The sequence below is a fragment of the Chroicocephalus ridibundus genome, chromosome 15 (genome assembly GCF_963924245.1).
Source record: "Chroicocephalus ridibundus chromosome 15, bChrRid1.1, whole genome shotgun sequence".
Classification (NCBI taxonomy): Eukaryota; Metazoa; Chordata; class Aves; order Charadriiformes; family Laridae; genus Chroicocephalus; species Chroicocephalus ridibundus.
Window position 1 is genome coordinate 7,984,088 of NC_086298.1, and position 27,150 is coordinate 8,011,237.

Sequence of the window (27,150 nt, forward strand, 5' to 3'; positions counted from 1 at the left end):
TACTAACAGAAAAGTTTCTTAGCTCTCTGTTGAGACTGAATTTATCATGCCTTAGGCTGATAGGGGCCTATGTCCTGAGGAAAACAATACTGAAAACACTTGATGTCAGAAAGTGCTGTGGAGCATTTACTGGGTCTCGCGTTTCACAGTGGGGGGGTTGGGGGTTTTTTGGTAGTGTCACCTGCAGGAGAACAGGTTTTAATCCTGCATCAATTCAGCTTGCTTGAACTAGCATGTGCAAGACTTTAAGGGCAAAAGCTTCCTAAGGCTGAACTTTGGAGTAGTCCCACCTGAGGCTGAACTTTGGAGTAGAACCACCAAAACGACAGGTGTCTGTCCGAGCTGGGCAGGACACGGCCTTTTCTCAAACTGGTGCGTTGTGGTGGGTGGGTGGAGAAGTGGTGGACCAGCACCTCCTGCGCATTGGGGACAGAGGTGTAATGTTAGAGTTGAAAAGTCAATATTATTAGTCCTGGGCTTCCTTCTTCGCGGTTGTGGTCATCTGGAATGCTGATATAGATTCCCTACCACATAGGGAACGTGTTTGTCTTTGGTTTTTTTGTTTTTGTTTTTTTTTTAAATAACTGATTTAAATGGCTTTTGGCTCAAAATGACCTCAAGCAAGAACCCAGCCTTTGCATGGCGTCAGCTGGGGCCGGGCCTCGTGTGGCACGCTCTGTAAAGGAGCGATTTTGGAGAGAAACACGGCGGTTTCGAGTCGAAGTACTTGTGGGCAGGAAGAAAGGTCTTTTCTGCATCCAGATAAAAGTGTAAAGAAAATTCATGGGGATAGGGTATAATTATCAGAGAGATTTGAGCCATACTGGAATTATCAGGCCAGTCTTCTGAAACGTATCACAGAATGTTAATCCTGCAGGAAGCCGGGAGTCCAGGTTTTTTTCTCAGCTCGAAGTCTATGAGTCATTTGTGTTGTTTCGGGATGTATATTATATGCTGTGTAAAATATATTTATAAAAGTAATTTTGAGGGCACAATAATAGGGAAAACCTATTCATATTCTCTACATATTCTATGTAGAATTTCAGTGCATGTTTATATGTAATGTAAATAATATTTTCCAAAAGAAGCGGTATCAAATTTTCACAGCCAGTCAGTTCTTTTTGCAGCCACGCTGCTGGTAAAAACAGAGACAAGTCCGCCGCCGGAGATCTGCCAGGCTGCGTCAGTGCAGCAAATTAGAACTTCACATTTCTTGAAAGGAGAAATCCCAGGCCTGAACTTGTGTTGCAGGTTTTGAGGATTTTTTTTTTTTTTTTTTTTTTTTTTGACTGCTAGGAAAGGGTGGCATTAAGTCTCAGGCCTTGCGATTCTTTGTTGTGTATGCTAAGATCATTTCTCTCAGGTGCCTTGCTCTGGGGCACCGCTCGGTGCTGGGCACTGGATGCAGTTTGGCGGTCGACCCCGGTATTGCTCTGAAAAGAGTCCGAAAACTCTTAAACTCTGAAGAGAAGTTATCGAACTGAAGGAGGCGGCCAGACATCCCGCACTGAAGAGGGTTTAGTTGTTTGGTTTTTTTAATTGGATTCTGTTCTTTTTCCAAGAAGAGCAAATAGTTTCATTTAACAGAGCACTAAGGCGTTTATTCTTTTGTTAATCAATTTTTGCAGTACAAAAACCTTGACCATATTGCTGGCATCACAGTTGTTTAAATTTAGTTTGATTAAATGAATATATCTCACTGACAAGTAATATAACCAAGTCAAATTCTACATAATTTTTCTTGGTGTAACCCAGCCCTGGCACTATTTATCACAGATCATTTTCTCAAGGCTGCGCCTTTTAATCCCGTGACGTGTAGCTCATAGTACCGAGGTGGGATGGAGTAAGGTGCAGGTTGGCATCACGCGTGGCGAGCAGCTCCGCGGTTCTGGCGGTGGTTTGGGGTCGGGGCTCTGGGCAGACATCGCAGCATGGGCATGGCACGTCCCACCACTGCCGGGGGACCCAAGCAACGTCCCCGTCCCAGCGGGGTGTGACGTGGGCTTTGAGCACTGCCAAATCTTCCTGAGGTCAAGGGAACTTCGGTGTCAGGGGCAAGTTCAGTGACTGATGCTGAGAAGGAATCACCTGGTAGAGGAAATCAAATCCCGTGTCACCAGCAGCCTGGCTGCTACATCATTTTCCGTCTCTCTGATGGTTTTTAAATTGAGGGGGGAAAAGCTGTTGTGATAGTGTCACTAAACACTGCAGAACATATTTCCATATAAAAACCTTCCTAGATAGGAAATTCCAGTTAATAATAATTTGGAGAAAAACCTGTAGTAAAACTTGAACATATTAACTATTAAGAGTTTAATTTGAGCTCTGGGGGAAATGATCTATCTAGATAGGCACAGTAAAAATGATGAGATTTCAGGCAGGTTTTACAGATGATTTTCTCCTTCTTTTTAAGAATAATTGAGTCATTTTAATGATAAGCCTTGCTTGGCTTCTTTGAATGGACTGCATGTAATTAGTTGTAGCTTCAACTTTGAAATGTTTTGACAGAAAATGTATCATTTAGCTCGTAAATTTTTTTCTAGCATCTGCCTTCAATATTTGTTCATTTTCTGCAACGTCCAACTTTGCTACTTCAGGTCAAATTCCAGATAGGGCTCCGTTTCCTTTGTTGTCTCGACCGTTCCCTTCAGGACGAGGGAGGGTAATTGCGCAGACCATCTTTCCCGGGCAGCGGGAGTGCGGTTCCAGCTGCGTGCAGCACCTGCGCGGAGGCGGCTCTGCCGGGGCACGCGGTGCCCTGCCAGCCGGGCTGCGCTGCCCGCGCGCCGCGGCGCCCGCGCTCCTCCTCGCAGCGCTCTGCCCTTCTGTGAGCTTCAGATGGCAACGATGCCAGCGAATGCAAAGTGTCTGGTTTAGACTAATTAGAGGGATGATTTGTGAAACGCTGGCTATTTATTTAATTAATCACCAGCACAAAGCTATAAAACCCATATTTTAAAAATCCCTGTTAGTTTGCCATGTGGTTAATAGATTGTGGCACATTAAAAAGTGACACGGTGATGTATTAAAAATGTTCCACCTAAGGTTGGCTAATGTCCTCGAGGAACTTAAGCTGTCTGCTTTATGCAACAGAAGCAGAGGATTAGAGGCTGATCTGTTTAAGGATTGAATATTTCTGAAAACATTTATCTTTTGTATAGCATCTGTTCGTTAAAATATATCGTGGAGTATTTCTTAACATACAAATGATGTTTATGGTGTAGTTTTAATTGTAAGTTTTCGTTGCATTTTGTTATTACAAAGAATAACTCTATTCCTTGGTATTAAATTGTAATGTTTATTACTAAGTAAAATATAAATAATTCTTCTAAAGTAGGCCATTCCTTCTCTCCGCTACATGGAACCCAAGGATGGTTTCGTGTAATGAATGCTTTTTGGTTGCAGCTGTAGCAGTTGTAGTTTGATAAATCTGAACGTGTGTTTCCCTTCTCCAGCAGGAGCATTGGAACCGAACCGGTCGGGGTGTAACCCCCGGTCGGGGTGTAACACCGGGCTGGCTTGTGGGGGCCGGGGGGGGATGTCCAGCCCCGGGGGCAGGCGGTTGCGGGTCCCTGTGTGTGGGGAGGGCGTGGGAGCTGCGCTCCCTCCGGCCACGTGCCACAGAGCAGGTCGGTCTCCCGTCCATGGGAGATGCACTGGGACCAGTTCTCTACAAACTGGGACCTGTGTGAAAGCGAAGGAGGCCAAGCGGCAAAGGGGACGGACTGGGGGCTCCTCCCGCCTTCCAGATAACATTTGTCGGAAAAAGAGCAGTAACAAGAAATCATGTTCATAGCACTTTTAAGTAAAGCAGTTTTTAATCCAAAGTGAGTTGTATGGATGAATGCGTGTTAATATGATGGAAATACGCTGTTACAAGAATTACGTGTCTTACTCTTTGCTCAGGACTTGCATATTTTTATTAATTGTGGGAGTGAATGCCAAGAGAGGACAGGCAGTAATTTGGGATACTTGGTGGTGTGGTTATATATGTAAATCATAGTTTTGAGGTGCGTATAAAAATTTGTTCAGGTGGAAGCGTGGAAGGAAACTGTCCAGCTCTGGAGGTTATGTTTCTCAGCTGTGTGTTGTATAATTAACTGGTACATTAGGAGGGGGGCTGGAATAAAACATGAGCATGTTAATGCAGCCTGGAGCTGATGTTGTAGTGATCATTGCAATGCAGATAACACATTTCTCATAACTGCTGCTGCCTACTGGAGCCTTTGAAACATCTGGACCTTTAATTGAAAAATAGTGTGGTGCTATACAAAGCAGACATGCTAAGTGAAGTCAACAATTTAGAATAAAAAATAATAGTGTGTTATTTACCTTGTAGTTAAATATTCATACTTTGTTATGCTTTGTGTAACAGGAAATTACTGGGTTAAATTTTTATGAATAGTGACAGTGCGAATAAGATAAATTAAGTATTTAACAATGTTAATGGAATTTTACATTGTGATCTGCCAACTCTGCAGCCCAAGCGAGGGGGATGCAAAGGAGAACCCGCTCCTCAGAAAGGAACAACTTTGAAGCTTCATGGAGAAGGCGAGAGGATGGGGGGACGTGTGAGGATGGGGGGGTGTGAGGACGGAGGGGGGCATGAGGACAGGGACGTGTGAGGACGGGGAGCATGGGGACGGGGACGCGTGCCGAGCGCAGCCTGCTCGCCTCCGCCGCTCTGGAGTCATTGTCCCAGTGCCTCACTGGTGGCGTTTTCTAGAAATGACTTAAGAATAACAGAAGCAGTCGTATGGCTGTAGTAACGACAAATACAGTCCTGGCTTAGCCACCTGGTAGAATAAACATCATTCCTATTTTGCCATAGCGGGTGTGGTATGGTGCCTTGGGGAGTAACACAAGGGTGGATCTACCCTGGACTTTTGTACGGACGGAGTTACCCTCGTGCTCTGAGTATTAGTGTAATACGCAGCTGAACAGGCATTTCCTCCAGATCTGTTATAACACTGTGGAAATGAAAAGAACAGACTATGTTATAAATATTTAACCGTGGTATTACGTTCGATGCTGTTGTGCTCACCGCACAAATTCTGCCAGTGGCAGCTCCGCGTTCCGCTGCGGGGCCGGGGCCGAGCAGCGTGTTCCTCGTCCTGCCCGGCCGCCAGCCTCTCTGCGCTCAACCGTGTGCCGGCGGTGCCGTTGTGTTGCGCTGCAGTGCGAGGGCTTCTGCCACATGCTTGTTGAAAGCTTTTAAGGTATTTGATCATCTAATCTAAAAAAAAATTTAAAAAAAAATTATTTTTTTTTTCAGATGACCCTTCTTTTTCTACTCAGCCCCTCAAAAGCTGTTTTGCTTATGAGTGAATATGACTGACTGTTCTATTCCCACATATTTGGATGAAGGAATAATTTATTTTTATTTTTTTTTTACATCAAGAGCTTAGAAAACGATGCTTTTCAATGGTTGTCTTAGAAAAATGTAGTCCTTCGCATTGCCATAAACATCTGTGCTCTAATCTGTTAGAACTTTTGTTTGTGTTGTAAATGCTGAGTTAATAGATTTCAATTTTTTCCCCTTCATGTATTTTCTATCTGCTGGTTAAATACCTGCGTGAGTAAGTTATGGTTAAGAGGTGACTGCTGGATCGCGGAGTATATTAAACGCCCTGTCACCTGAAACAAAAAACATTTCCCTGAGTTTAAAAGTGAGGAGACATTTTACATTTGGAAAAGGATAAGCATTTGTTTCCATTTTGTGTAATGTTTAGCATTGTTTGCTGGGAGGTGAGTCAATGACTTAAATTAATTATAATTACTGAAGAGACATATACTGATTGAGCAAATAAAGTAGTAAGCTCATTTGTGCCAAGGCCATCTAATTAAATGCTAACTTTGGATAAGCTAGATGTGCATGAAAGATTAATTTTAAGAGGTTTTTATGACTCCCACTAAATAATGATTCAGTAAAATCTTTGCGTTATATCATTAGAGCATCTAATCTTAAAGTGATATAACATTTAGGCACAGAACTCTATTGTACAGGAAGATGCAGTAAATTATTATTGTTGAAAATTAATCACTTTTTCTCTGAGAAATGTTTATGGGCTTTCTTTTAATTTTCTACTGTGGTGTGCGGTGAAGCAAATGAGAAGTGCGCGGGATCCAGCGCACACATTTTTCTCCATGACTAGTTCGTTAGCTGCCCGTTAGGCAGGTTCTGCCGAGCTCTGCTGGGGAGTGAGGTGTCCCGGGGAGGACAGGCGGTACCGAACTTCCTCTGTCGCGGGGAAGAGTATTAGTGCCCCCGTGATAATCTGCTCAAGATCTACATCTTCTGGGATCGGAGGGAGGTATATATTTTCCCATGGACTTTGATTAAAAGTTGATTTTAAATCTTAGAAAGACTTCTTGGGTTGAAAGAATTTATAGAGTTTAAATATGTATTTTTTTTCTTTTTTAATTTAACATCCTGTGTTTATATTTAAAGCGTATTTTATTACAAAACATTATTTAATGATACAGACATTTCTAAAGTTATACATAGCCAATGAAGATCATTCTACGTGTGGTTTTCCTGTCATTGTTGTAGTAACCAGTATTTATATAACTAAACGCCACAGCTCGCAAATACAATCCTAGAAAACCCACGAAAATTCATCGTTTGAGTTGCCTGTCGTATCCTTCACTCGTCCTCTTGTGTCTGCAGGTCCCACAACACATGTACGTGCTGGTGGTGCTACTTGTGTTCTTGGAATTAGCCCGACTACCGTTCTATATCACCAAATACTACTATGCTAGTCTGTCTCTATTTTAGATAACGGGAGAAGCATGGATTCCCAGGAGCAATAGTCTTAAATACCAAGTTATTCCTTCAGAAGAAACTATTAAAAATAGAAAGCAGAAAGTTTGTGAATTCGGCAGACCGAACTTTTCAGCAATGTCAAATAATAGACATGATTCTGTGCGGCTCTTGAACAGCAGCAGAAAAGAAAAGCTGGAATGTGCCAAAGAACTATGATGTGCCAGCCACCGAGAATTCTGATGACAGGGACAGAGAAAACAGAAATATAAAGAAATTAAGTGATTCGTTTATGTGCACAGCACATTAGCAACGATTTGGGAAATAGCATTCCTGGTTTTTGGCCTCTTCCAGGCTGCGCGTGCTGCACCGCGCCGTGACTCCGCCAGTGAGTTGCAGATGGTGAAACATCATCTTTGCTCTGAGTGAGATGAAAATGCAATGGAAATAGCAAACGGAAATTTCCGTAAGATCAGACTGTAGGAGAGCACTAGGTAGCCTACAGAGAATCCATTAATAAAAATACTAAGAAAATTTTCTGTGATTTATTGTATGTTTTCTGTGTATCCAGTTACTCCTCACTTCCTTAAAGGATTGGTGGAATATAACATTTCTAACAATAAAAGCTTAATGGAATCAGATTTGTGATTTCCTAGAAAATTAACGAGATATTTTGTCAATTTTATTCCAGACTTCATTTGTCAGAATATACAGTGTCCAGTGACAAGCTAAAAGAATTTTTTGACAAATTAACTATACCACAGGTGACAGATCAGGAAAATGTTAATTTAACAGCCCCTTTATGCTTCCCAGATTTATTGGAGGCTATTAAGGAAACTCCAAATGGTAAGGCCCCTGGCCCTGAATAGATTTTCCATTGAATTTTATACAGAATCTATTAATAAAGTTTGATGCTGCCTTTTTGAATATAGGTAATTGTACTTTATCTTCTGGGTCTCCTCAGCACTGATGGTTGGAATACAGTTTTTAGTTGGGAGAAAAAAAGTAATTTTGCTTCCAGTAGAGTCTGTAATCTGGTTCTGAATGATTCCTCCTGAAGAAGTGACTACGAGCACCACGCAAAGCCCACGAGTTATTACTTGTGAAATCCAGCGTGGCGAGGTCTTTGCCTCTTGGCCACTGAGACGAGTAATTGGATGCCTTTTACTCGGTCCCACCACCCACAAATCCTTCCCTAATGAGCTTTGCACAGGCAAGTAATTGAGCTCCGTGGGACTTCCCACACCATTAATATTTACAGGACCAGACTAAGAATATGCATTCGTTCCGTCCTGTAGACAGGTACCTGACGCTTTGGATTTGTAGTGCTGGTTCAGAGCCAATATCAGCAATTTGTGACAAAGGCAGTGGAGATTCCCCCGGACCCCTTGACTTGGTGGTTGATCGGTCAAAGCCTCGACCCACGTGTTTCCAGGCCACGCCAATGTTTCCTGCCCCACGTGGCACTGAATGTTCTCGTTACCAGCGGAAAGTCTAATCAGCTTCCAAATCTCAGGTTTCAGCCTCTCTAATATCTTGTGGCAGTCAGTTTTACAGCACTTTTAATTAATAGAAGTATTTCACTCGCAAAGTATTTTTTAGAGGTCTTAAGTGTAATCGGGATGCTTTTGAGCCATTTCCCAGTACTACTGCTGTTGGTATCGCTCCCCGCGCTCAGAGAGCAGCTGGAATCCCAAAATGTCTATGAATTACCCTCGGTCTATGTCACGTCTCATCTTGGGGTTCATGCGGAGTGTTTGTGAGCAGGAGAACAAGGATATCGGTAATGGAGGGAGTTTGGACAAGCAAGATGGTAAAAATAGACTGGAGGTGGTAGAGGAAATTTAGAGATGGGGAAAAACAAAGAAAATTTTTTTTAAAAACAACCCAAGGCAACAGCACGGTGTAGGGCAAAGGAGAGAGAAGCACTGCGAAAGGTAGCACAAGGAAAGATACCATCTTATTTCTGATAATTGTGAGATCAGGGTCCCTAGGATGTGTTTATTTTATAAATACATGTGTTTATTGGATTATGAGTTTATAAAACAGTCTGTACTTGTCATAGTGGCTAATGGAATAATCTGGTCTTTTTGGTGATTAGTCACAGTTCTTGGCACGTTTGGCCGTTCCCTGGTTTTATGCTGTCTACAGCGCTTGTAACCTTGGCGGCGACTCTCACATCTGGTTGTCAATTTTTCTTGGATTTTCCATTATCAGGCCTAAGCATTACTTATGATGCTGCCATCCTTGGATTTAAATATGTAACTAACTTCGCGTGCCAAGGAGTCACATTAATTTCCTTGATAACTCCTATTTACTTGTTCACATGCACACACAGTTGAGCTCTGGGTCTGTTGTGGCTGGCGTCCCTGGCCGTGGCCTGAGCGACGCTCCCGGCCTCGCGCACGTCCCGGCGACCCCCGGCTGCTGTCTGTGCCTGGGCAGGGACAGGGACAGACGTTGACGCTGGTGACTCATTACCTGATACTGGCTTAATTCCCCTTAAAAATAAGTCCTGTATGTAGGAAAGCAAGAGGAGAAAGCAAGAAGGAAGGAAAGACCCTTATTTTTCCAGCGGTTGTAGTTGCGTTGTGTTAACGATTCCCTTGGAGAGGTAGGGCCGTGGGCTGGATGGTGTCCGGGGAGTCCCAGGCCCACTGGCTCACCCAAAGGCTTGTTAAGGCTTATCCGAACACGGCGATGGCGTGTCCCGTATTCTGTTACAAATACAACATTGCCGTTAAAGGGGGTAAAACCAGTTTCTTCTTACCTTAAAAACATGGGAAGAGGAGGTGTCTGCACTATAAAAATGCTTTCTTAAAAAACAATTTCATTGTATTTGGATGGATTTTAATAATACTTTTAGCTATGCTAGTATGGATAACTTTAATCTTTAAATTCCTATTATTTCTCTAATTTATAATCACACTGATGGATCAAATGGTTTTTAACGATATATTGAAATTAGCACATGGCATTTAACTCCCTGTTTTATACTCTCGTCGTAGATTTATAGTATTGAATCCTTTTATTCTGTTACTTGGAATTCCGAGTGATTAATTCGAATAATACTCTCTTCTCTGAAGGCCCATATACGTATAGAGATAGATAGAGATAGATGGTTACATCAGGGGTGCTTTTGAAGAGGGGATCAGGATGTACAATCTTTTGTCTGTTTAAAAGATTACTGGTGTAAAAATGCACTTCTCTCCGTAGTAGATTAAACATTTTTTTCTTGTAATGCAAATTTTATAGGTCTTTACGTTGCTATGTATTTTAGCTTTTATTTAATTGTTAATCTCCACAGTGCCAAATAGATATTTTTTTTAATACAGTAAGTTCCAATAAAAACCAGTATTAGTTAATCCTCCTTGGTTGTCTTCAAATAGTTCAAAATAGGTTAATGGCTCAGTTGTGTGTGTGATTTTGTTCTTCTCTTGGCAAACCAAGGCCAAGCCTAAGGTTTCTTTTTAAACATCGTTGTAACGCCCATGTAGGACTGACATGCATTGCCCAGTTCTCTACCCGGGTTACTGGTTTGATGTCCCTTGGCCAAGCAGCCGGCGGTGTCTGTCCGGCTGTGACCTGAGCCCCGTAACTGCGTGGTTGGTGTCTGTAGGGTACAAGTGTAGGTCTCAGCTGTTTCTGCGCGCAGACGCTGCCGGCTGTGGAGGGCTCCATTCCCCTCCTTCTGGTGGCAACATGCCAGCCAGGTTCATCTCCCGTCTGCGTACGCCGCGAGTTCCCTGCGATTACCCTTCTGCAAACACTGCAAGTTCCCTGCGCGTACCCCCTGCGACCGGTGTCAGTGTGGGCCCCTCTGGTTCTGGGGCAGAGGGAGGGGAGGAGGTAGAGGAGTCCCCCGCTAACGCTGGAGGGCAGGAGAACACTGGAAAGCGAGCAGCGCTGGCAGCGCCCACGTGTCCCGGAGTAACGGGTGCTGAGATGGGCTCTGTGGGTGCCCCCGCGCCAGGCGGCAGCGGGGCCGTGCCAGCCGTAGGGATAAGGCACGGCAGGAGGATGGTGGCTCTGCTCCTGAGGCAGGTGGGCTTTGCGCGTGGTGAAAAGGGACTGCAGAGGAAAGCAGAAGCGTAGACACGAGGGTAATGCTAGCATTAAATGCTGACGGCAAAATCCTGCAAGAACATGGGATCTTCAATGAAGCTCAGGCTTCTTATGGAAATCTGTGAAATCATTGCCAAATATTTCATATAATTTTTACAGATACATTAAACAGCAGTAAAAGAATTGGAACTTAAACGTTCATGCTTCTGATTTCAAGTCGTAGCAGTGTATTTTAATCTTTCTGCTGAAAAGAATTCCACCCGTTCCAGATTTTGTATTAGCGCTGTCATACTTTTTCTTTTATACATTCTAATGAAATATATTTTCTCGACAGGGTCATGTTGGTACAACGGCAACCAAAAAAATTGATGTCTACCTCCCACTGCACACAAGCCAAGACAAACTGCAGCCCATGACAGTTGTGACGATAGCAAATGCCAAGGTGCATGACCTGATTGGACTAATATGCTGGCAATATACAAGTGAGGGACGGGAACCAAAACTGAAGTAATGTTCTTTCTTTACTACCTCTTGATCTCTAATTTTCTCCTCTGCAGCCTTTTTGCATAATGAAATGGATTTCCATGTCAATGTTTTTATAGATAAATCTTAGAGAAACCACCTGCACATTTATCAGTATTTCCTTTTGAGCAGGACACGTGCATCTATAGCCATTTCTCTTTCAATTAAAGTACCGGGTACTGTATAATGATAAGCATATGAAACCGTGGATTTGTAAATGAATCATAATTTCAAAATGCTCTGTGTAAAAATAATATAAATCTTGTCTCTTTTGGTGTCACGGAGACATTTTTTATTTTATGTCCCATCTATTTTTTGGTGGTGTTCTTAATGGCTGAGATCACAAGGATGTCAAATAAAATCCGGAACTCATCCGTAACTCCCTCTCGTGTTCATGCCGAGGGAAGGTGCCCAGACTCTGACTCTTCTCTCGGCACAGAGCCGGCTCCTCCTGGAGAGCCGCGGAGGGAGGAATCGCTGAGCTGGGTGACGGTGTGTCTCAAAATCCTGTTCCTGTTCTCCGGAGCCCACAGAATAGATTGTAGCATTGTGACGATGCCTGGAAACAAGTCAGAGTTCTGTCATGAAACTTCAGCGTTATCACTTAACTTGCTTTCTGTTGGCATTTTGCTGACATAACGACTTTAATTCATTATGCACGGGTTAAAATAAATCTGGTTTTCTAAGAATTCACAGGCAGAGGGGCTAAAGGTGCTTTTCTTTCCAGGCTATCATCCTGGAGATAGCGCTAAAATAAAGATATGCTAGTAAGGATCCCAAAAACAAAATAAATACCATTTTTCTTCTAAATTGTGGATAAAATTGCATTCTTGCATTCAAAAACCTCTATCATGCCATACTTTATAATTTCTACAAGACACAGCCCTGAGTCACGTTGGCTCTTTGCCGTAAAGAGCAGCGTCTGTGTCGTCCTCAGAAATTTCAGCTTTAGTTAATCGATGGATTTTTCAGTACCTTTGGTAATCATGGCCTACGCCTTCACTGGGAAAGAGCTCTGCCCCTAAGATTTCTGGGGCTGAAAAAGGGGTTGGATTTGCTGCGCTGGGGAACTTGTGTTGTTTGGTGAGAGCCGGTACTTTATCACGGGAGGTGACCCAGGGTGTGTCAAACAGGTTCTTCAGGGACACTCGTCTGAGCGACTTCTGTTTTAAAACAGTTCTGTAAAATACTTCAGCTTTTGCTGGGTCATAGACCATAAAATAAGAACTTAAAATAGTTTGTTAGGCAGTTATTCGTAACAGATACTAGCGGGTGACTTTTCTGGTGCAAAGAAGGTTCACAGTTTTGCTTGGTTTTTTTTCCTATAGGAGCCAGTTTTCATTTTGTTGTTGTTTTTCCTGGAATATCTGGTACATGGGGTTTTTTGGTACTGAATTTTATAGTTTTCTCTTTCAGCATTTTTCAGAAGCGTTTGAGGGCTCGGTAGCCGTCTCTGCTGCCGGGGCCCAGCTGCAGGGGGCAGGGGGGTGCTGAGGGGGCACCTGACCTCAGCTTTGGGGCTGGTTGGTGTCTGCTCCGCAGGCACGGGACGGCCCAGAAGAGCAGCCCCTCCTGCAGACGGTTTCGTGGATATCGTTGCCTTGGATATGGGGTTTCCTCAGCTCTTCTCAACAAACAGATGAGATGTTTCAGAGGTTAAATACTTCAGTTTGATTTGGCATTTTTTTTACACTGGAGAAGAAATACAAAATTATTTGCAGATGGTGCCATTTCATTTGCTGTTATTAATTTCTGTTCATTATATCATCAGTTCAAAAAAGTGTCCTTTGAGTACAATTAGCATATTTTTTAACGAGCAAGATACCACTAATGTCAATCTTTGGACACACGTATATTTTTCAGGAGCCCAGCACACCTCAAACCACGAGCAGAGGTGTTCCATGAAACATCATTGCCCGCGGCAAACGTCAGCAGTGGGGGGAAATTAATTTCTCTGTCTGCCTTGAAGGATAAGATGTTATGATGTGTCAAAGAGTGATCACGACCAAGGGGGCTGTCTGATGTAATCAAACCTCAGGACAGAAATACTAAAATAAATACTGGAGGCATGAGTTCCCAAGAACAGTCCAACAGCAGCAACTGAGAATCCGGGTGCAAATGCTCAGAGGAAGGGGCAGAGCCTCAAGATTACAAGAAGTTTGTTTTCTTGTGGAGTTCTTCATTATTTCTCATCTCTCCATCATCTTTTTTTTGGCACTGCTGACTGCCTGTCCTGTAGCAAGGATTCATTTAACTGTAGACTAATTCCCATCATTTGCAGAGAAGGAGAGCGCTTGTGTAGGTTGCACATTCTACGTTTGCTATTTGTTCCCGATTTAGTCAGTTTAGAGTATAAAAAGGAAAAATCAGGATCGTTGTGACACTGCACTAAAATACATATAGAGAATGCTTCCAATCTGATAGACAATGCATGCAGAATGACAAATATACCTACTAGTAACACAATTTGAGAATAATGAGGAGGTTGTAGACTTTGTAATTAAGAGAAACAGCCCCTCTGCCTTTAGGAAAAGAATATATTACTGCCTAATTCTTTTTCCTAAAAGGTAGATGTAAGAGTCTGAAATGAGTGAGTACTAGTTGACAGCTTGAGAACATTTTGTATTTTGTTAGGCTGCCTTTTTTTATTATAATTGTATTATATTTGTCTCTCTTCAGTGTCTTGATCTGAGGAACCACTGACAGTGGTAGCATCCCTGTTCCTGGCCTCTTAGGTACGAACTTTGGTCGTAACCCAGCGGACCATTCTCTTGCCAGCCCCTGACAGATGTGCTGTAATGATTCCACCTGCAAAAAATAAAATCCCTTTCTAGGAATAAATTAATAGTGAGATGCAAAATTCAAATAAACTTCCTGGTTTTTGAAGTTAAGAATGCCATTACATCTGTCAGTTCTTGTACTTAACGTTCTGTCCATAGCAGACTCGGATTCTCAAGACTTTGCACCTGGTAATTTTGAAGCCTAAAGTTCAGGACTTTGCTCTCGCACTGGTGGAGGTTCAACATGCAGAACAGTTTTACTGTTGGACTTGTTTTTTCAGGAGATTGTGACTTAATCTGTGTTAGTGTTCAGGAACCCACTTCATGTTTGAAGCCGTTTGTAACCCCTTTAATTTCTGGGATGTAACTGACGTTGTGTATTTGCAGTATGATCGGTGGAAGGGGAGTTGTCACCACCACATTTTTTTTCGGCACTTGGATTGCTTTGAGAGCGCACTGAGTGTGTTCTGTTGCCGCATGTCTGTGTGTTCCTCTGGCTTCAGGGAGAATTATGCAAATGCACCAAGTACCAGATGAAAATGTTAACTTTATTTGTACAGGGCTCTAAGTGCGCACCAGGTGCACAGGGGAGAATTCCGTCAAAGGAGTAGGTTAGCAAATGGGCAGTGCAAGGCACGGCGCGAGCCGTGGGACAGTGGGCGTGGGGTGACCCCTCAGGCTGGGAAGTCCCTTAGCCTGGGGCCACTTCTGAGTTGTGCTGAAGTAGACGCAATGGAGAAGCTAAATAGAATGGGAGAAGGACCTGAAAACCATGCCAGGCATTTCCCACGACGCGAGCAGGCTCAGCCGTATCTATACTCTTCACAGCCTTTTTGTTTAGCCTGTTCCCGGGGAGCCCCGCAGCCCTCGGGGGCCAGCCCAGCTCGGCGGCTGCTGTGGGAATTCCCTGCCCAGCGCTGCCTCCACCAGCTCCCTACAAGGCCCTTAAGCACCCTTGAAGAAGTTAAAAATTAATTCCACAGCAATGTTCCAGTCCTTCATAGCAGGCCAGAGACCCATGAAAGTTTCTTTAATAGTATTGCAGAATTTTCAAAATTCATAGTGACAAACCTTGCTGGATTACCTTTTTGTTAGCAAATTTACAGCTTCCATTAATAGTAATGCATCATTATTACCTGTTTTAGATAATAAATGTCTTAGTTGTGACAAGGTGCGTATAGATCACCTGGACTAAGCACTCTCAATAAAGCACAGTTGCAACCAAAGGTTTGTGAATTAATTGAGAAAATTGCAAATCAGGTAGTCAGCGAAATAATTCATTGTCACATCCAATCAATAAACTTTGTAAATCAACTCATTTAATTCAAAAAATGATCTATATAGATCAAGCGACCAATTAAACAATTAGCATACACTTTGCAATTAATTAATTTAAGCATCAATCATGCAATTAAAACTCCAAATTTAAACTGCAGAGTTTAGAAACACACTGCCACGTGAACACTCAAGCTATACTTCATGGCTGTGGAAAATGCTTGAATGCTGGCACATTTACAATAAGAAAGAATACTTATTTTTAGCATGATAATTTAAATACTAGCATTTGAAAAGATGATTAACATTCTGGTATGTATAGATAGTTATTTCCCTATGGGCTTTTGTTTGTGGAAAGAAAGAAGCTCAGGTTTTTCTTTCGTATTTTCTTTAGTTCTACTTGTTAGTCTGTATTAATTTTTATCTTTTTTTAGCGATTGGACAACTTAGATCTTTAGAAAAGGTAGCTTTTCTACTAGTCATTGCCACTATGTTGAACAGATTTTTAACTTTTCCCATAGTTCCTTACGCCGTTTTCCCACCCGCCCCCGCTCAGCTTTGCCAGCGCACACTCAGTAAACTCTTCCGCAGTTGCTTGAGCTATGAAAAAACAGACACTGCTCGTTTGTCTTTAATTCTAAAAGGTAGTTTCATAAATGGAGAAATACTGCTTCCAGCTTTATGAAGTCATGAAACTTTTATGGACTTTGGTGTATTTTGGTCACTGTCACTCCCTTGCTTGCAGTTCCGCTAGCGATGACGTAAGGCTCACGGCTTTGTGCTGAGGTTTGGGGGTTTTTCTGTTACCACCTGCTTATGGTTGTGAGGGATGTTGGGACTTTGGGACATATTTATATTCATGCCGTCAGTGGCTTTGAGGTGTATTACTCCGGTAACCGGCGTGGCTGCTGATTGGTTTTCTACAGCGTTTAGCGACTGGTATTGATCGGCTGAACCGAAGCGGTTGCCTGCTTCCCCCCTGAATGCACTTGGTTTGTCTGTGTTTCAGTGACAACGTCAATGCCTACTGCCTCCATATTGCTGAGGACGACGGGGAGGTTGACACAGATTTTCCACCCTTGGATTCCAACGAGCCCATTCACAAGTTTGGCTTCAGCACCCTGGCGCTGGTTGAAAAGTACTCCTCTCCCGGCCTGGCAGCCAAACAGTCGCTCTTTGTTCGCATGTGAGTACGGGGCTGACTGTCTCCACCCCCGGGAAACAGCCGTGTCTCCGCGCCACCTCCGCGTCTTCGCTCTGCTGCTCCTTCTGAGTGTAGGGAGATGCAGGGCCGCGGGTGCTGGTTCTCCGGGGGTGTCACGGGGCAGGGAGAAGGGTCGGTGCTGGCGGCAGCAACCGGGGTGAGCCCATCGGCGCGAGCCCAGCACTACGGGGAGAAGATCAGCCCTTCTGCGTGGGGTTAGTGGGGAACGTTGAACTGTTGCACTCCCGCTAGTAAATATTTGGACTTTACACAAAGTCTGAGCTCATAGTCTTCATTTTGCTCCAGATGTGCTGCTTATTTAGGAAAAATATGTTCTGAATAATAAATGAAATAACGTATATAATAGCTTCAGAGAGTTAAAATTATAAAGCCAGTCATGTTGGATATCCAGATATCTGGATATCCAGAGCCCTTTTCAACAGGTATTAAGAACTGATTTTGCTATTGACTTTTTAATTATTTTGGAAAAATTTATTGAATTTTAGCAGGAAAAAAAGGTCTACGCATGGTGTTTGGCTATTCCACAGATGAGAGACTTCCAAATCTGCTTTCAAAGCCTGGTAGACAAAGTAGTAAGTTTGCATTTTAAGACGGGTTAGTGGACTGAAAAGCAAGTAATTTTAAATACAAATACTTGCAGAGTGCGCTAATAAGAATGCAGGGATTGAGGAGAGGAATGAGCAGTACATGAGCATGCCAGTTTGAGTGGTATATCCAGTCCCATTCCAAGTCCAGAAGAGTTTTGAAGAAGACGATCCCACGCGCCACTGCAACTTGGAGCTCTCTGGTTTGTAGCTCAAGAGGAATTGGCTGTATCGTTATCAGCGGATTAGGGTTTTAGTGATATATACTGTGCTTGGACACTTTTATTTTTCTTTACTTGTGAGTGAAAAATCTTGTAAACCATCAGAAGGCCTTAATTACTGTGGCAAAATACTAGCAGCGTAAGTCACTTCTTACTTGGCAGAAATATTTAATGTTTGGATGTCTTGAAATGAAAATGCTAATAGGGTTTTCCTGGCTGTTGGACATTTCTTTAATTTATAACGGACTACTTAAACTTCATAATCATACAGCTGCCTCTGGTTTTGAATAATCAGACTTTTAAAAAAATTCTGAGCTATTTAATTACATTTTTATACTCTTTATTGTGGACCGTGTTTCTTAGAGACGTTCTAAAGCATCCTACTGAAAGAAATTTTCAGAAATCCCACAAGTATTTCCCAAAGGCCCATTCCACTGTATTAGGTCATTGGAAAATAAAATATTCTGTCAACAGCATTTACAAATAAGTTATTTGAGGTAAACATGCTCAGCTGTGCTGAGCTGGGTGCGTCGTGGGGGAGCCGGTGCGGGGAGGACATGAAGCAGTCTTCCCAGTCGTATTGCAGGGTCCGTTTTGGTTTGTGCAGGTTCTGGTCCCACGGCTGAGCCAGGCAACTGGCTTTTCCTTCTGTGGAAATGCAGAATGTTGAGTTCCTTCCACCTGACTGGAGAATGCTGCGTGTTTTACCTGGAAGAGGGGATCTCTCTTTCACCTGCATGCATTTCTCTACAGTCAATGCTATTGCCAGGAATTTGATTTTTTTAATTTTATGATTCTGTGATTGTTTTGTCTTTAAGATAATCCTGTGTTATCAGTATCCCCAGCAAAATTCCAGCAGGTATATAGAAGCTTCTATTCTAATTCCATGTAATCAAAAAAGATCACAAGTGTTTATTGCAGGTAGACGAGTTAAGAAGCCTGTCTCATTAGAAGATTCGAAATTGTTGGTGGTTTCTCATCTGGAGAAAGTCCCCTTTTCTTTCTCAGTTGCCTCCTACCTAAATCCCCGTTGCCCAAACTCCCCTCAAATAGAGGGTAGTATTTAACTGCAGTGACCACGTGTGGTCCCAGGTTTTGGAGGATGGCTTGGAGGAGGTGGAACTGGTGCTGCCCTGTGGAGCCCAGAGACCTCAGCAGGGTCCTGCCCTGGCCAGGGTTCTCTGCCTGGTGGCCATGGCAGGGTCAAGGTCCAGCTGCAAATCCTGCAAAAGAAATGTGAAATCTTTTGCTTTAACCTAATTTGTGCTTATGCGAGGACCTTCCTTCTAACTTGGGAAATCCTGCTGGTTAGAAACAGGACAACTCATCATAAGAGGTAGTGCTTTTCTGAGAGAGCTTTTTCTGTGTCCACATGTTCCTTTGAAATTGCTTGTACTTCCTGTGTAAATAGTAACTCATAAATAGTGAGATTTAAATTAGGTTTTTTAGTGTGTCCCCTAGAATAGAGAATTACTTGATCATCACTTGATCAAAAGATTGTTAGTACTGTGAGTTTAAATGTGCGTGCTGTCTGATTTTTGTAGGGATTTGTTGTAAATTCTACATCTTCTTCCTTCCCTGTCATCCTACTAGTGCATGTAATTTTGTTTTTATATTTTGCATCTCTCTTCTCCCTCCTCACGCTGAAGTATTTCAGCTGCTGCCATGTCAGGCTTGTGACTTGTAATGTTTATTAATATTGAATCACTGTTGAAAAAAGTTGGTGCTTCTGAGAAGCTTCACGCTGAAGCACGGTGGTTTATTTCAGATCTCACCCGTCCTGCACATTGGCTGTATTTGCAGATGTTGTGCAGTTTCCGAGCTGACAGCTACGGAACCTCGCCGGGGACCCCGTTTCAGCAGGACATGTTTGAGCAGAAACAGTTTGCAGAACTTCACACACTTAAACCCCTGCCAAGGCAAACTCTTGGCCACTTGAGTTAGTTATAAATACCCAGTGGCGGTGGTTGGAAGTAGCCCACGGTGCGTTTTATATTCCGAGCTGAATGTGAATGTCTTTGTGGCTATATAGAGTAGTAAATAATTGAGTTTGATTAGGGAGAGGGACCTCATTATCCCCCCACCTGTGCCCAGCTGGTAGGGGAGGGTCGAAATGAAGCCATTAGCTGTCTCTCTTACTGGCATCTCAAAGAGCTCAAATACATCTGTGTCTTATTTTCTTTTCTGGCACAATCAGTCGAGCAAGCTAAGCAGGCATGACCGAATTTGGCAAGTTCCAAGGACTCTGGCAAAGTTACACAAGGAGAAGACGGAGGGCAGTCATTCTGGCTTCTAACTGCCCATTAGTCTAGCGAGTTATGTTTTTGGAAAATGTCTGTTGTGGAGAGCAGTACTTTGTCCAATGTCAAACCCGGCATTCGCAAACAGCCCTCTTTGATGTCGAGTGCGATTTGTCAGGAGGAGTCAAACAAAGCCCCGCATTCATGTAAATGCAGACTTCTCGAGATGATGAAGTAATACCTGAAAGACTCTGAACGAAGGGAGCTTAAAATAAATCTGTGCTATCATTAGGGTTTTTTCCCTTGGAAATTTTATTATCACGACTTGACATACTCGATCTGATGGTGTTTCTCGGAGTTGTGGCTCGGCTGCCAGTTGGCTCATAGATGAAATTTGGCATACTGTTCCTCTGCTCTGTGGCACTTTTTTCCATTTTGATATTATGTTCAAATTTCTTTGACTATTATATATATGTTTTTCAAAGCAGCAGCTCTGCTATTCCTGATAGATTAAGGTTTGAAACACTTTCAAAATATCAGGCTTTCATAGTACGTTTACAAAGTCAGTTCGAAGCTTTGAAATGTGTTTTTTACTTAGATTACAGAAGCACCCCCGGAACGGCCTGCCATCAGTTCTTACGTGGGTGTAGGTAATCTACAAAGTATGTTTTAGAATATTCATAAAATGCAAATTTTAGAAGGTCAGCGTAGATGCTGACGTTAAGGCGGCGGGCTCCAGGAAAGTCGAACCCCAAGAAAGGAGCCAGCGCAGGAACCGACTTGTGAGACTTGTGTCTAACGGTGGGTTCGAGCAGTGTCAAAATGCAGCCAATTAACCCCGTGCGCACGGAGTTATCCAAGGCGAACCTGAGATGCACAAAAGCAAGATCGTTTAGGCTCCGAATGAAAACTGTGGCTGGCATAGTTATTCCGGGTCATATCACCGTGCACTTTATCTTAAAAATTACCCGGCTTAAGTGAAGTATGTTGAGTCAACTGGGATTTTTAGTCGTAACTTTGACTTTGTGCTGATCAAGTGGAAATCGTTATTAGTCATTCACACACACTTCAACCATGCCAACCATTTTTTGCATCAAGCTCTTAAGTGCTATAAATTCCACTTCAGCATTTAAAAAAAAAAAAAAAGAAAAATTTAAAATTTAAAACAAAAGTGGTCCAGATTGGAAAGGCAGCTTTTGGAAAAGTTTGTTTCTCATTCAGAACAGAAGCCTTTTGTCCTTTAAGTGTTGGGGTTTTGTTTTGTTTACGCAAACGGAGCCCACGGAGCGGAGGACGCTGCCTGTTTCCGTGCCTTCCCCCCGGCAGCACCCGGCGTCAGCCCGCCGACGCTCGCGCCTCTGCTCTTGTTTTCTTTTTCCTCTCCTGAACCTTGCCACCCTGGCTCCGGCGCTCAGGCTGTAAAAGAAGATGGAAAGCCAAGTTACCGCAGAATGATCACTATCATTAACATTCACGGGTGGTTCACTTATCATTCCTGACTGCACAGACATGGCAGCCGTTATGAAACGTCCACAGGTGTAGCACGATGATACATATTACATTGTGCCACAATGGATTTATGTATTCTGTAACAAAAGAAAAGTGTAATGAAAAAATACAGAAGGTAATCCTTTATTCCTCCACTGCACAATTTATCAGTAATGCCTGTGGATGATAAGTGCCAGGGATTTCCTTTGCTTGATTTAACCTTGTCACCCAGGTATGTTTTTGCAAAATGACAGAAAATACAAGCTAAGGAATTTCTTTGGCTTCCAATTTGTAAGCAGCAGTTTTAATTGATCTGAATAGCATCTGCTTGTCTGTCCCGGTTTCTAATGTGTTGACTTAAAATAAAGGTATCACACGTTAGCAGAGGAAGTTAAAACACATAATTTATAATTGTAATTAAGGATATGCTGGAATTGGGTTGAGCGAGGACAGTTCACGCACATTATGGATGCGGAGCGTGGCTGGGAGCTGGCACGGTGAGGTGGGGGTGTATTTCTTCCAGAAGAACCTCACGGTGCTGATTTCCCACCAGGGCGGGTGTCGGAGATGGATGCTGGTGAGGGGACGCGGTGCGGAGGGTGGCTGCGGGCTCCCGGCCGGCTCAGCAGCGCCAGGGATGGCACGGGGCTCGTCCTCTGCATGCTCCGGGCTCACCCCGGGTCACGCAGAGGCTCGTCTGGGCTTAAATGCACTCTTGGCCCAGATTTGTGGGGTCCCGAGTGCTAAAATGTTGTTACCGAGGTTCTGTGGTGCACTGTCAGAGAAACCCAGCGCCGCGGGGTCGGGGCACGGGGGCAGGGGCAGGGCAGAATCCTGCGCCTGAACCGGGATGGGCGTTCCAGCCCCGCTGGCTCCGCTCCAGAGCAAACATCCCAAAGTTTACAAGGCGGGCTGTGCTTTACATTTCACTGCTCTTGCCAAAGTCTCGCTTACTGGATAGCACACTAAATATAGTAAAACACAGAGGTTTTTCTTATTTTGCTTTGATCAGTAAAATAAACTTTTAAAGATTGTTCTGGGATGAGATCCAGCTTCTGAGGCAAAGAATGGCTGTGGCTCAGGCATGAGTTAGTAATAGAGTGTCAGGAAAATTAGTCTGACAGTTCTCAGGCCAGCTGCTCGATGGAGAGAATCGACCGAGTCGGGACGGCCTGAAACACGCGCGGGATCGGCAGCAGCGTGTGCTCTTCAGCAGCTCAAGTGCCGGGAATCGAAAGAGGATGTTGCGTTTTTGGGAGGTCCTGGTTTGGTGCTGGGGCAGCCCCGCGCTGGGGCAGCCGGGCTCGGCCGCCGTCGGTGGCTGGTCTGCACTGTGAGCCCCACTCTCTTGGTGGGAAAACACGTTTGAAAAACATTCTGTACTAAAGGGAAAAAAAATAAAATTGTGACTCCAGTCATTTTGGCCATAGAAGGCTTTGGAAGACTTTTCTTCACCTTTGCTGATTGGTTTTTTTCTGCAGTATTTTAATTTCTTTTGCTGTAGTTTGGTTGCAGTTCTCTGGAGACCTGCTTTTGGTCTTGCAGGGCATTCTGTGAATTACCTGAAGGCACCAGATGTCTTTCAAATCGGTGTTATGATGGCAGGGTCCAGTGTGCAAAGCTTTTCCTGTAGCACTTCACACCCAAACATCAGGTCATTTAACTAGAAGAGCAAAGGTAGTTTCCATTTTCTAATGATAATATAATTGTATAAGAGGTTTTTCACTTTAAAAAGTCCGAATTCGGCTCAGCAGGTGAGTGTGGGAAGTGAGGTGAGCGAGCCGGGGGGCGAGACGTTGTGTGGTGCCCGTGCGCGTTGGTGGGCTCTGTAGGAGCTCAAGGGATGACTTGCCCCTCAGTGGAGAGTTTGGGAAGGGCTCAGCTCTCTGTGTGGAGTTGGGAAGGACTCAGCTTGCTGTGTGGAGCTAGGAGGGGCTCAGCTCGCTGTACGGTGGTACTCAACGCCCCGGAGTGCTCGGGCTGTGCCGAGGTGGCAGCCTCGCCGCTGCAGCGGTGGATGGCACTCCCTCATGTGGAGCAGCGGGCTCAGTTCTGCTCCTTCTCTGTTAAACACGTGGCAGAAATCCAGAGGGTAAAAAGTAGATGCGTGAAAAGGCTGGGAATATTTGGTTTGAAGACGAGTAAGATAGAGTTATAAATAATAAATGGTCTAGAGAACATAAATTTGGGGCTTTTAGGCAGTTTCATTTTGCCAGGAACAAAGGGAAGAGAGAATGAAATTCAGATGAGACTGACTCACCGCTGCTGGGGAGGGAGCGCCGGGTTGGACCAGCACTTGTGGGGCGAGGGGCCGGGGGTGCCGTGGCCAGAGCCACCCCACCTGGCTGACAGCCCCGCAGGCACTGGGATTGTGTGTAACGCGGGAGCGAGCCCCCGTTGAGGAGTTCTTGACCATCCCTTCAGGCAGGTCCAGCCACCCTGGGCAGGGGATGCTGAGCTGAGAGCTGTGTGCGGGGAGGGGGCAGGAGGGGACGGGCTGTGCCTGCTGTCCGATAGCTGCCGGACAGCGAGTCGGGGACCAGCGTGTGCCCAGCCAGGGGGTTCACTGGCCACCGCAGCTAGTGGCCGGGAGCGGCTGGAGATGGTGATTACTCCTGGAGGCTGTGTGGCAGCGGGGTGAGGGATGCCACTTCTGCTGCCATCTGAACTCCAACTTGTATTCCCAAGTCTGTGTCTTAAAGTGACATGTAATACTGTCTTGTTTTTAATGATGTAATTGTGTTGCTTGGATTGCTTTTGACTGCCAGTTGCTTTTAAAAATATTCCAGCTGTGATGTTCATACAGAGCTCTACTCCCTGATTAAAATTCCTGCTTGCCAGATCCAGAGCTCCTCCTCCTGTCTGAGGAGCTTTGCAGAACAGCTTTTCCCGAGCAGCGCAGATCTCCCGGTGGTGCCCAGCGAATTCCTGCGCTCACTGTCTGCAGTGACATCTACTGACACGAGCAGAGATTGACTGCAAGGTCTAAGGGGCAAAATTCACTGAGATATTACTGCGGTATCTCTGGTATTGTATTGTCATCTCTGCTCCCCGAGTGGTGTCACTTTCATTATCTGGCTGGGGGTATTTTCCGTCACCCTCCCCATGCTGAGAGGGCTCTCCTGCGGGCGAGTACCCCCTGTCCGAAACCTCCCTGGGGGATTTTGTGCCATGATGGTCACAAAAACGTGCCCAAAGAAAGCACCTTACTTACACTTGAAATCGTGCTATACGTCAGCAGTGCTGAAAAGCTGCTGTTATTGCTCCGAGTGTTGTTCTCCCACTTCTCCTTAATGATTTGTTATGGCTGCCACCGGGACACGTATGAAAATGGCACTGCAAACCGTTTCTCTTGTATGCACTGGGAAACGCTGGGCAGATATTTAATAGTGAGTAGTTGAGGAGCTCGGCAGGGACATTTGTTCGTTTTTCTTTTTTAATGATGAACACAAATTCATCAGAAATAAAGATAAATTAGTAGAATCCTTACACCCTGAATCTCAATCCATTTTCTCCATTTTTGTCTGTGCCTTCCTAAGGGAGTTTGCTCGGTTTCTCCTTGTAACTTACTTTCGTAGCACAGCTTAGTCCGTTGTTGTGCTAACGGTCCTTTGCTTAAACTAACGGTAATTGCAGTGAGCTGCCTGGTGATGATCATTTTGTAAAAATGCATGTGCATCTGTCTTGCAGAAATGCTGCTCATGGATTCTCACTTATTCAGGTGGACAGTATGAAGGTCACCATGAAGGATATCTTACAAAAGGCCTTAAAGAGAAGGAAGGGATCACAGAGAGGCTCAGGTGGGTTATTTATCGTATTTTCTAGAGGGTAAGGTGTTTTTTCCGTGAGCATACTTTATGTCGCTTTTTAACTGTTGTGAAAGAAGCTCGATTTTTTTCAGTTCCCACCGTGATTTCCAGCGCGGCTCGGGAGCCATTCTGTGCACGGGTTTGTGTTCTAGATGCGGGCAGAAAGCCGAGCGTGGCGGAGCCGCGTAGTGTCTGCTGCAGAGCGGGATAGCCACTGCTGCACCTATTTATGGTAACAAAGCCGTTTGCATTCCAGCCCGGCTAGTGGGAATTTGAGATGATGGGTGGAAGTACAGTCAGACCAGTCCTCGATAGAATTTGTGCGCTTTTAATTTGTGTAAGAAAATGACGCTTACTGTGATTTTAAGTAATTTAAAGGATTCATCGTTAGTTGTAGAGGAAAAGAAAAATTTACTTCCTGCAGTGTTGTCAAAGTAGTACTTTTATAGTTAAGACATATCAACGTTTAAAAAAAGAAAATTTACAGTACTTGCATTTATTTTTTAAAGCAATGCGTTTCCAGGGTGTAAATATGCATTCACATATATGTTAGTGTATATATTTCAAAAGTATAAGGCTGAGAGATCTTCCCAGCAACAAGAAATAATTACTGTGAGAAATTGCACTGAGTCCTGTCACGCAACAAAGGAACTTTAATATAAACCTATCTATATACGAGTTAAAGATAAGGATCTTGTCTTTGTAAATGAATGAAACCTCCTTATATACCCTTAGTTTTAACTATGGGAAAAGAAAATAAACCCTGTTCTCTTTAGAAAAAGTAGTTCAGTGCAGTTTTTAAACGAGTATATAATCTGTCATGGATTTAATTAGCTATCTTCAGATGAGAGCTGAAGTTTTAATAAAAGTTAGAAGAGATAACACAGTGAAGGACACGGATGAGCTGTCTCAAGGCCATATTCCAAGGGAACGATAAGAGCTGTAAAAAATGGCAGAGGAGAGCAATTGAATGAAGCAATGAAAATCTGATTCTCGTAAAAAAAAAAAAAAAAAAAGGAAAAAAAAAAAAGAAAAGAAGGAAAAAAAAAAAAAAAAGCCGGGGCGGGAGGTGGAGGGGGAAGAGAGAGATGCTGGTAGGGGTGGTTGTAGATGAGACCCGCCAGCGTCTGCAGCAATTTGGCCGCTGGCCAGGAGTCATTGTTCACCCTGGGCTGTGGCGGCTCCGTCCAGATGTGCCAACTGCACGCTGCGGCTCTTGCCAGCTGACTGCGCCGTGTGATAACCAGCTCTCTGGATGCCCATCACTGGCCGCAGAGATAGAATTAAATGATGATGATCTTCCCACAAGTTGGGAGAGGAAACAATGCATATAAATCTTGATTTCATCTCAGCGTGAGAAGTCTTTATCCATCATCACTCATAATGAACAAGTCGTTAGCTGCGATGAATGGTGTTCTGTTTTTTCAAACACCTCTTTTGTTCACTTTTTGGGTGACTTTTATTTATTTCCTGGGGTCAGATTTCTCTTCCCTGAAGGGAGGTGGCTAAAGGATTCACTTAGCTCAGTCTTTAAACTGCTTTCCTCTTCCGTGTAACAGATGTTTTACTCTTTGCCCATTTGCAATTTGGTTTTGCTTTTATTTTGTTACTTTCGCTCAGTAGTTTAGAAATGGAACGGACCTGTCATTTATTCCTTCAGCTAAGACATTCATTTCTACTGTCTCGGCACTCCTGCTCAGAAACCTTTCTAGTAACAGGGTGTATGTGTCACATATGTGTCAAGCATACATGTCAAGCATGTATGTGTCATTTGGGGGTTTTTTAATTATATAAGAAATCATTTAAATTTAGTTTTTATAAATTATCCATGTGACATGTCACCTGTTTGAGATATGACCGTCATCCCTGCTGCGGGTATAACCACAGTAGAAGGCACGACTGAAAACCTTTTGGTTACTTATAGGAATATTTATTTTTGAACACATAATTGGATTTCTTGAAGTAGCCAGTGGTGCTTGCACATTTCAGGTGGAGCTTGTGTGTAGATACCTCCAGAATTAGGCCCTGCAGTTGTAAGCCTCCTGAACTGGAGTCACTGTGAGAGGAATGATCACTCTAGGGAAAGGGTTCTGCTTGAATTCCCATATTACTGGATTTCATAAAAAAAATAATTTAATTTGTGTTTTATTTTTTAAATGTCGGCGAACACTCAATGCA

At 43.8% G+C, this 27,150-nt stretch overlaps 1 protein-coding gene across 5 annotated transcripts in view; it reads left to right on the plus strand.

The window, feature by feature from the left end:
- The window catches only part of MAPKAP1 (MAPK associated protein 1), a 106,799-nt gene that overhangs the window by 34,752 nt on the left and 44,897 nt on the right, over nucleotides 1–27,150 (plus strand). For all 5 annotated transcript variants that reach the window (XM_063353137.1, XM_063353135.1, XM_063353136.1 and 2 more), the window contains 3 exons: nucleotides 11,163–11,335; nucleotides 16,415–16,591; nucleotides 24,854–24,963. In XM_063353137.1, the coding sequence (XP_063209207.1) occupies nucleotides 11,163–11,335; nucleotides 16,415–16,591; nucleotides 24,854–24,963 (460 nt within the window). The remainder of the gene's footprint in view (nucleotides 1–11,162; nucleotides 11,336–16,414; nucleotides 16,592–24,853; nucleotides 24,964–27,150) is intronic.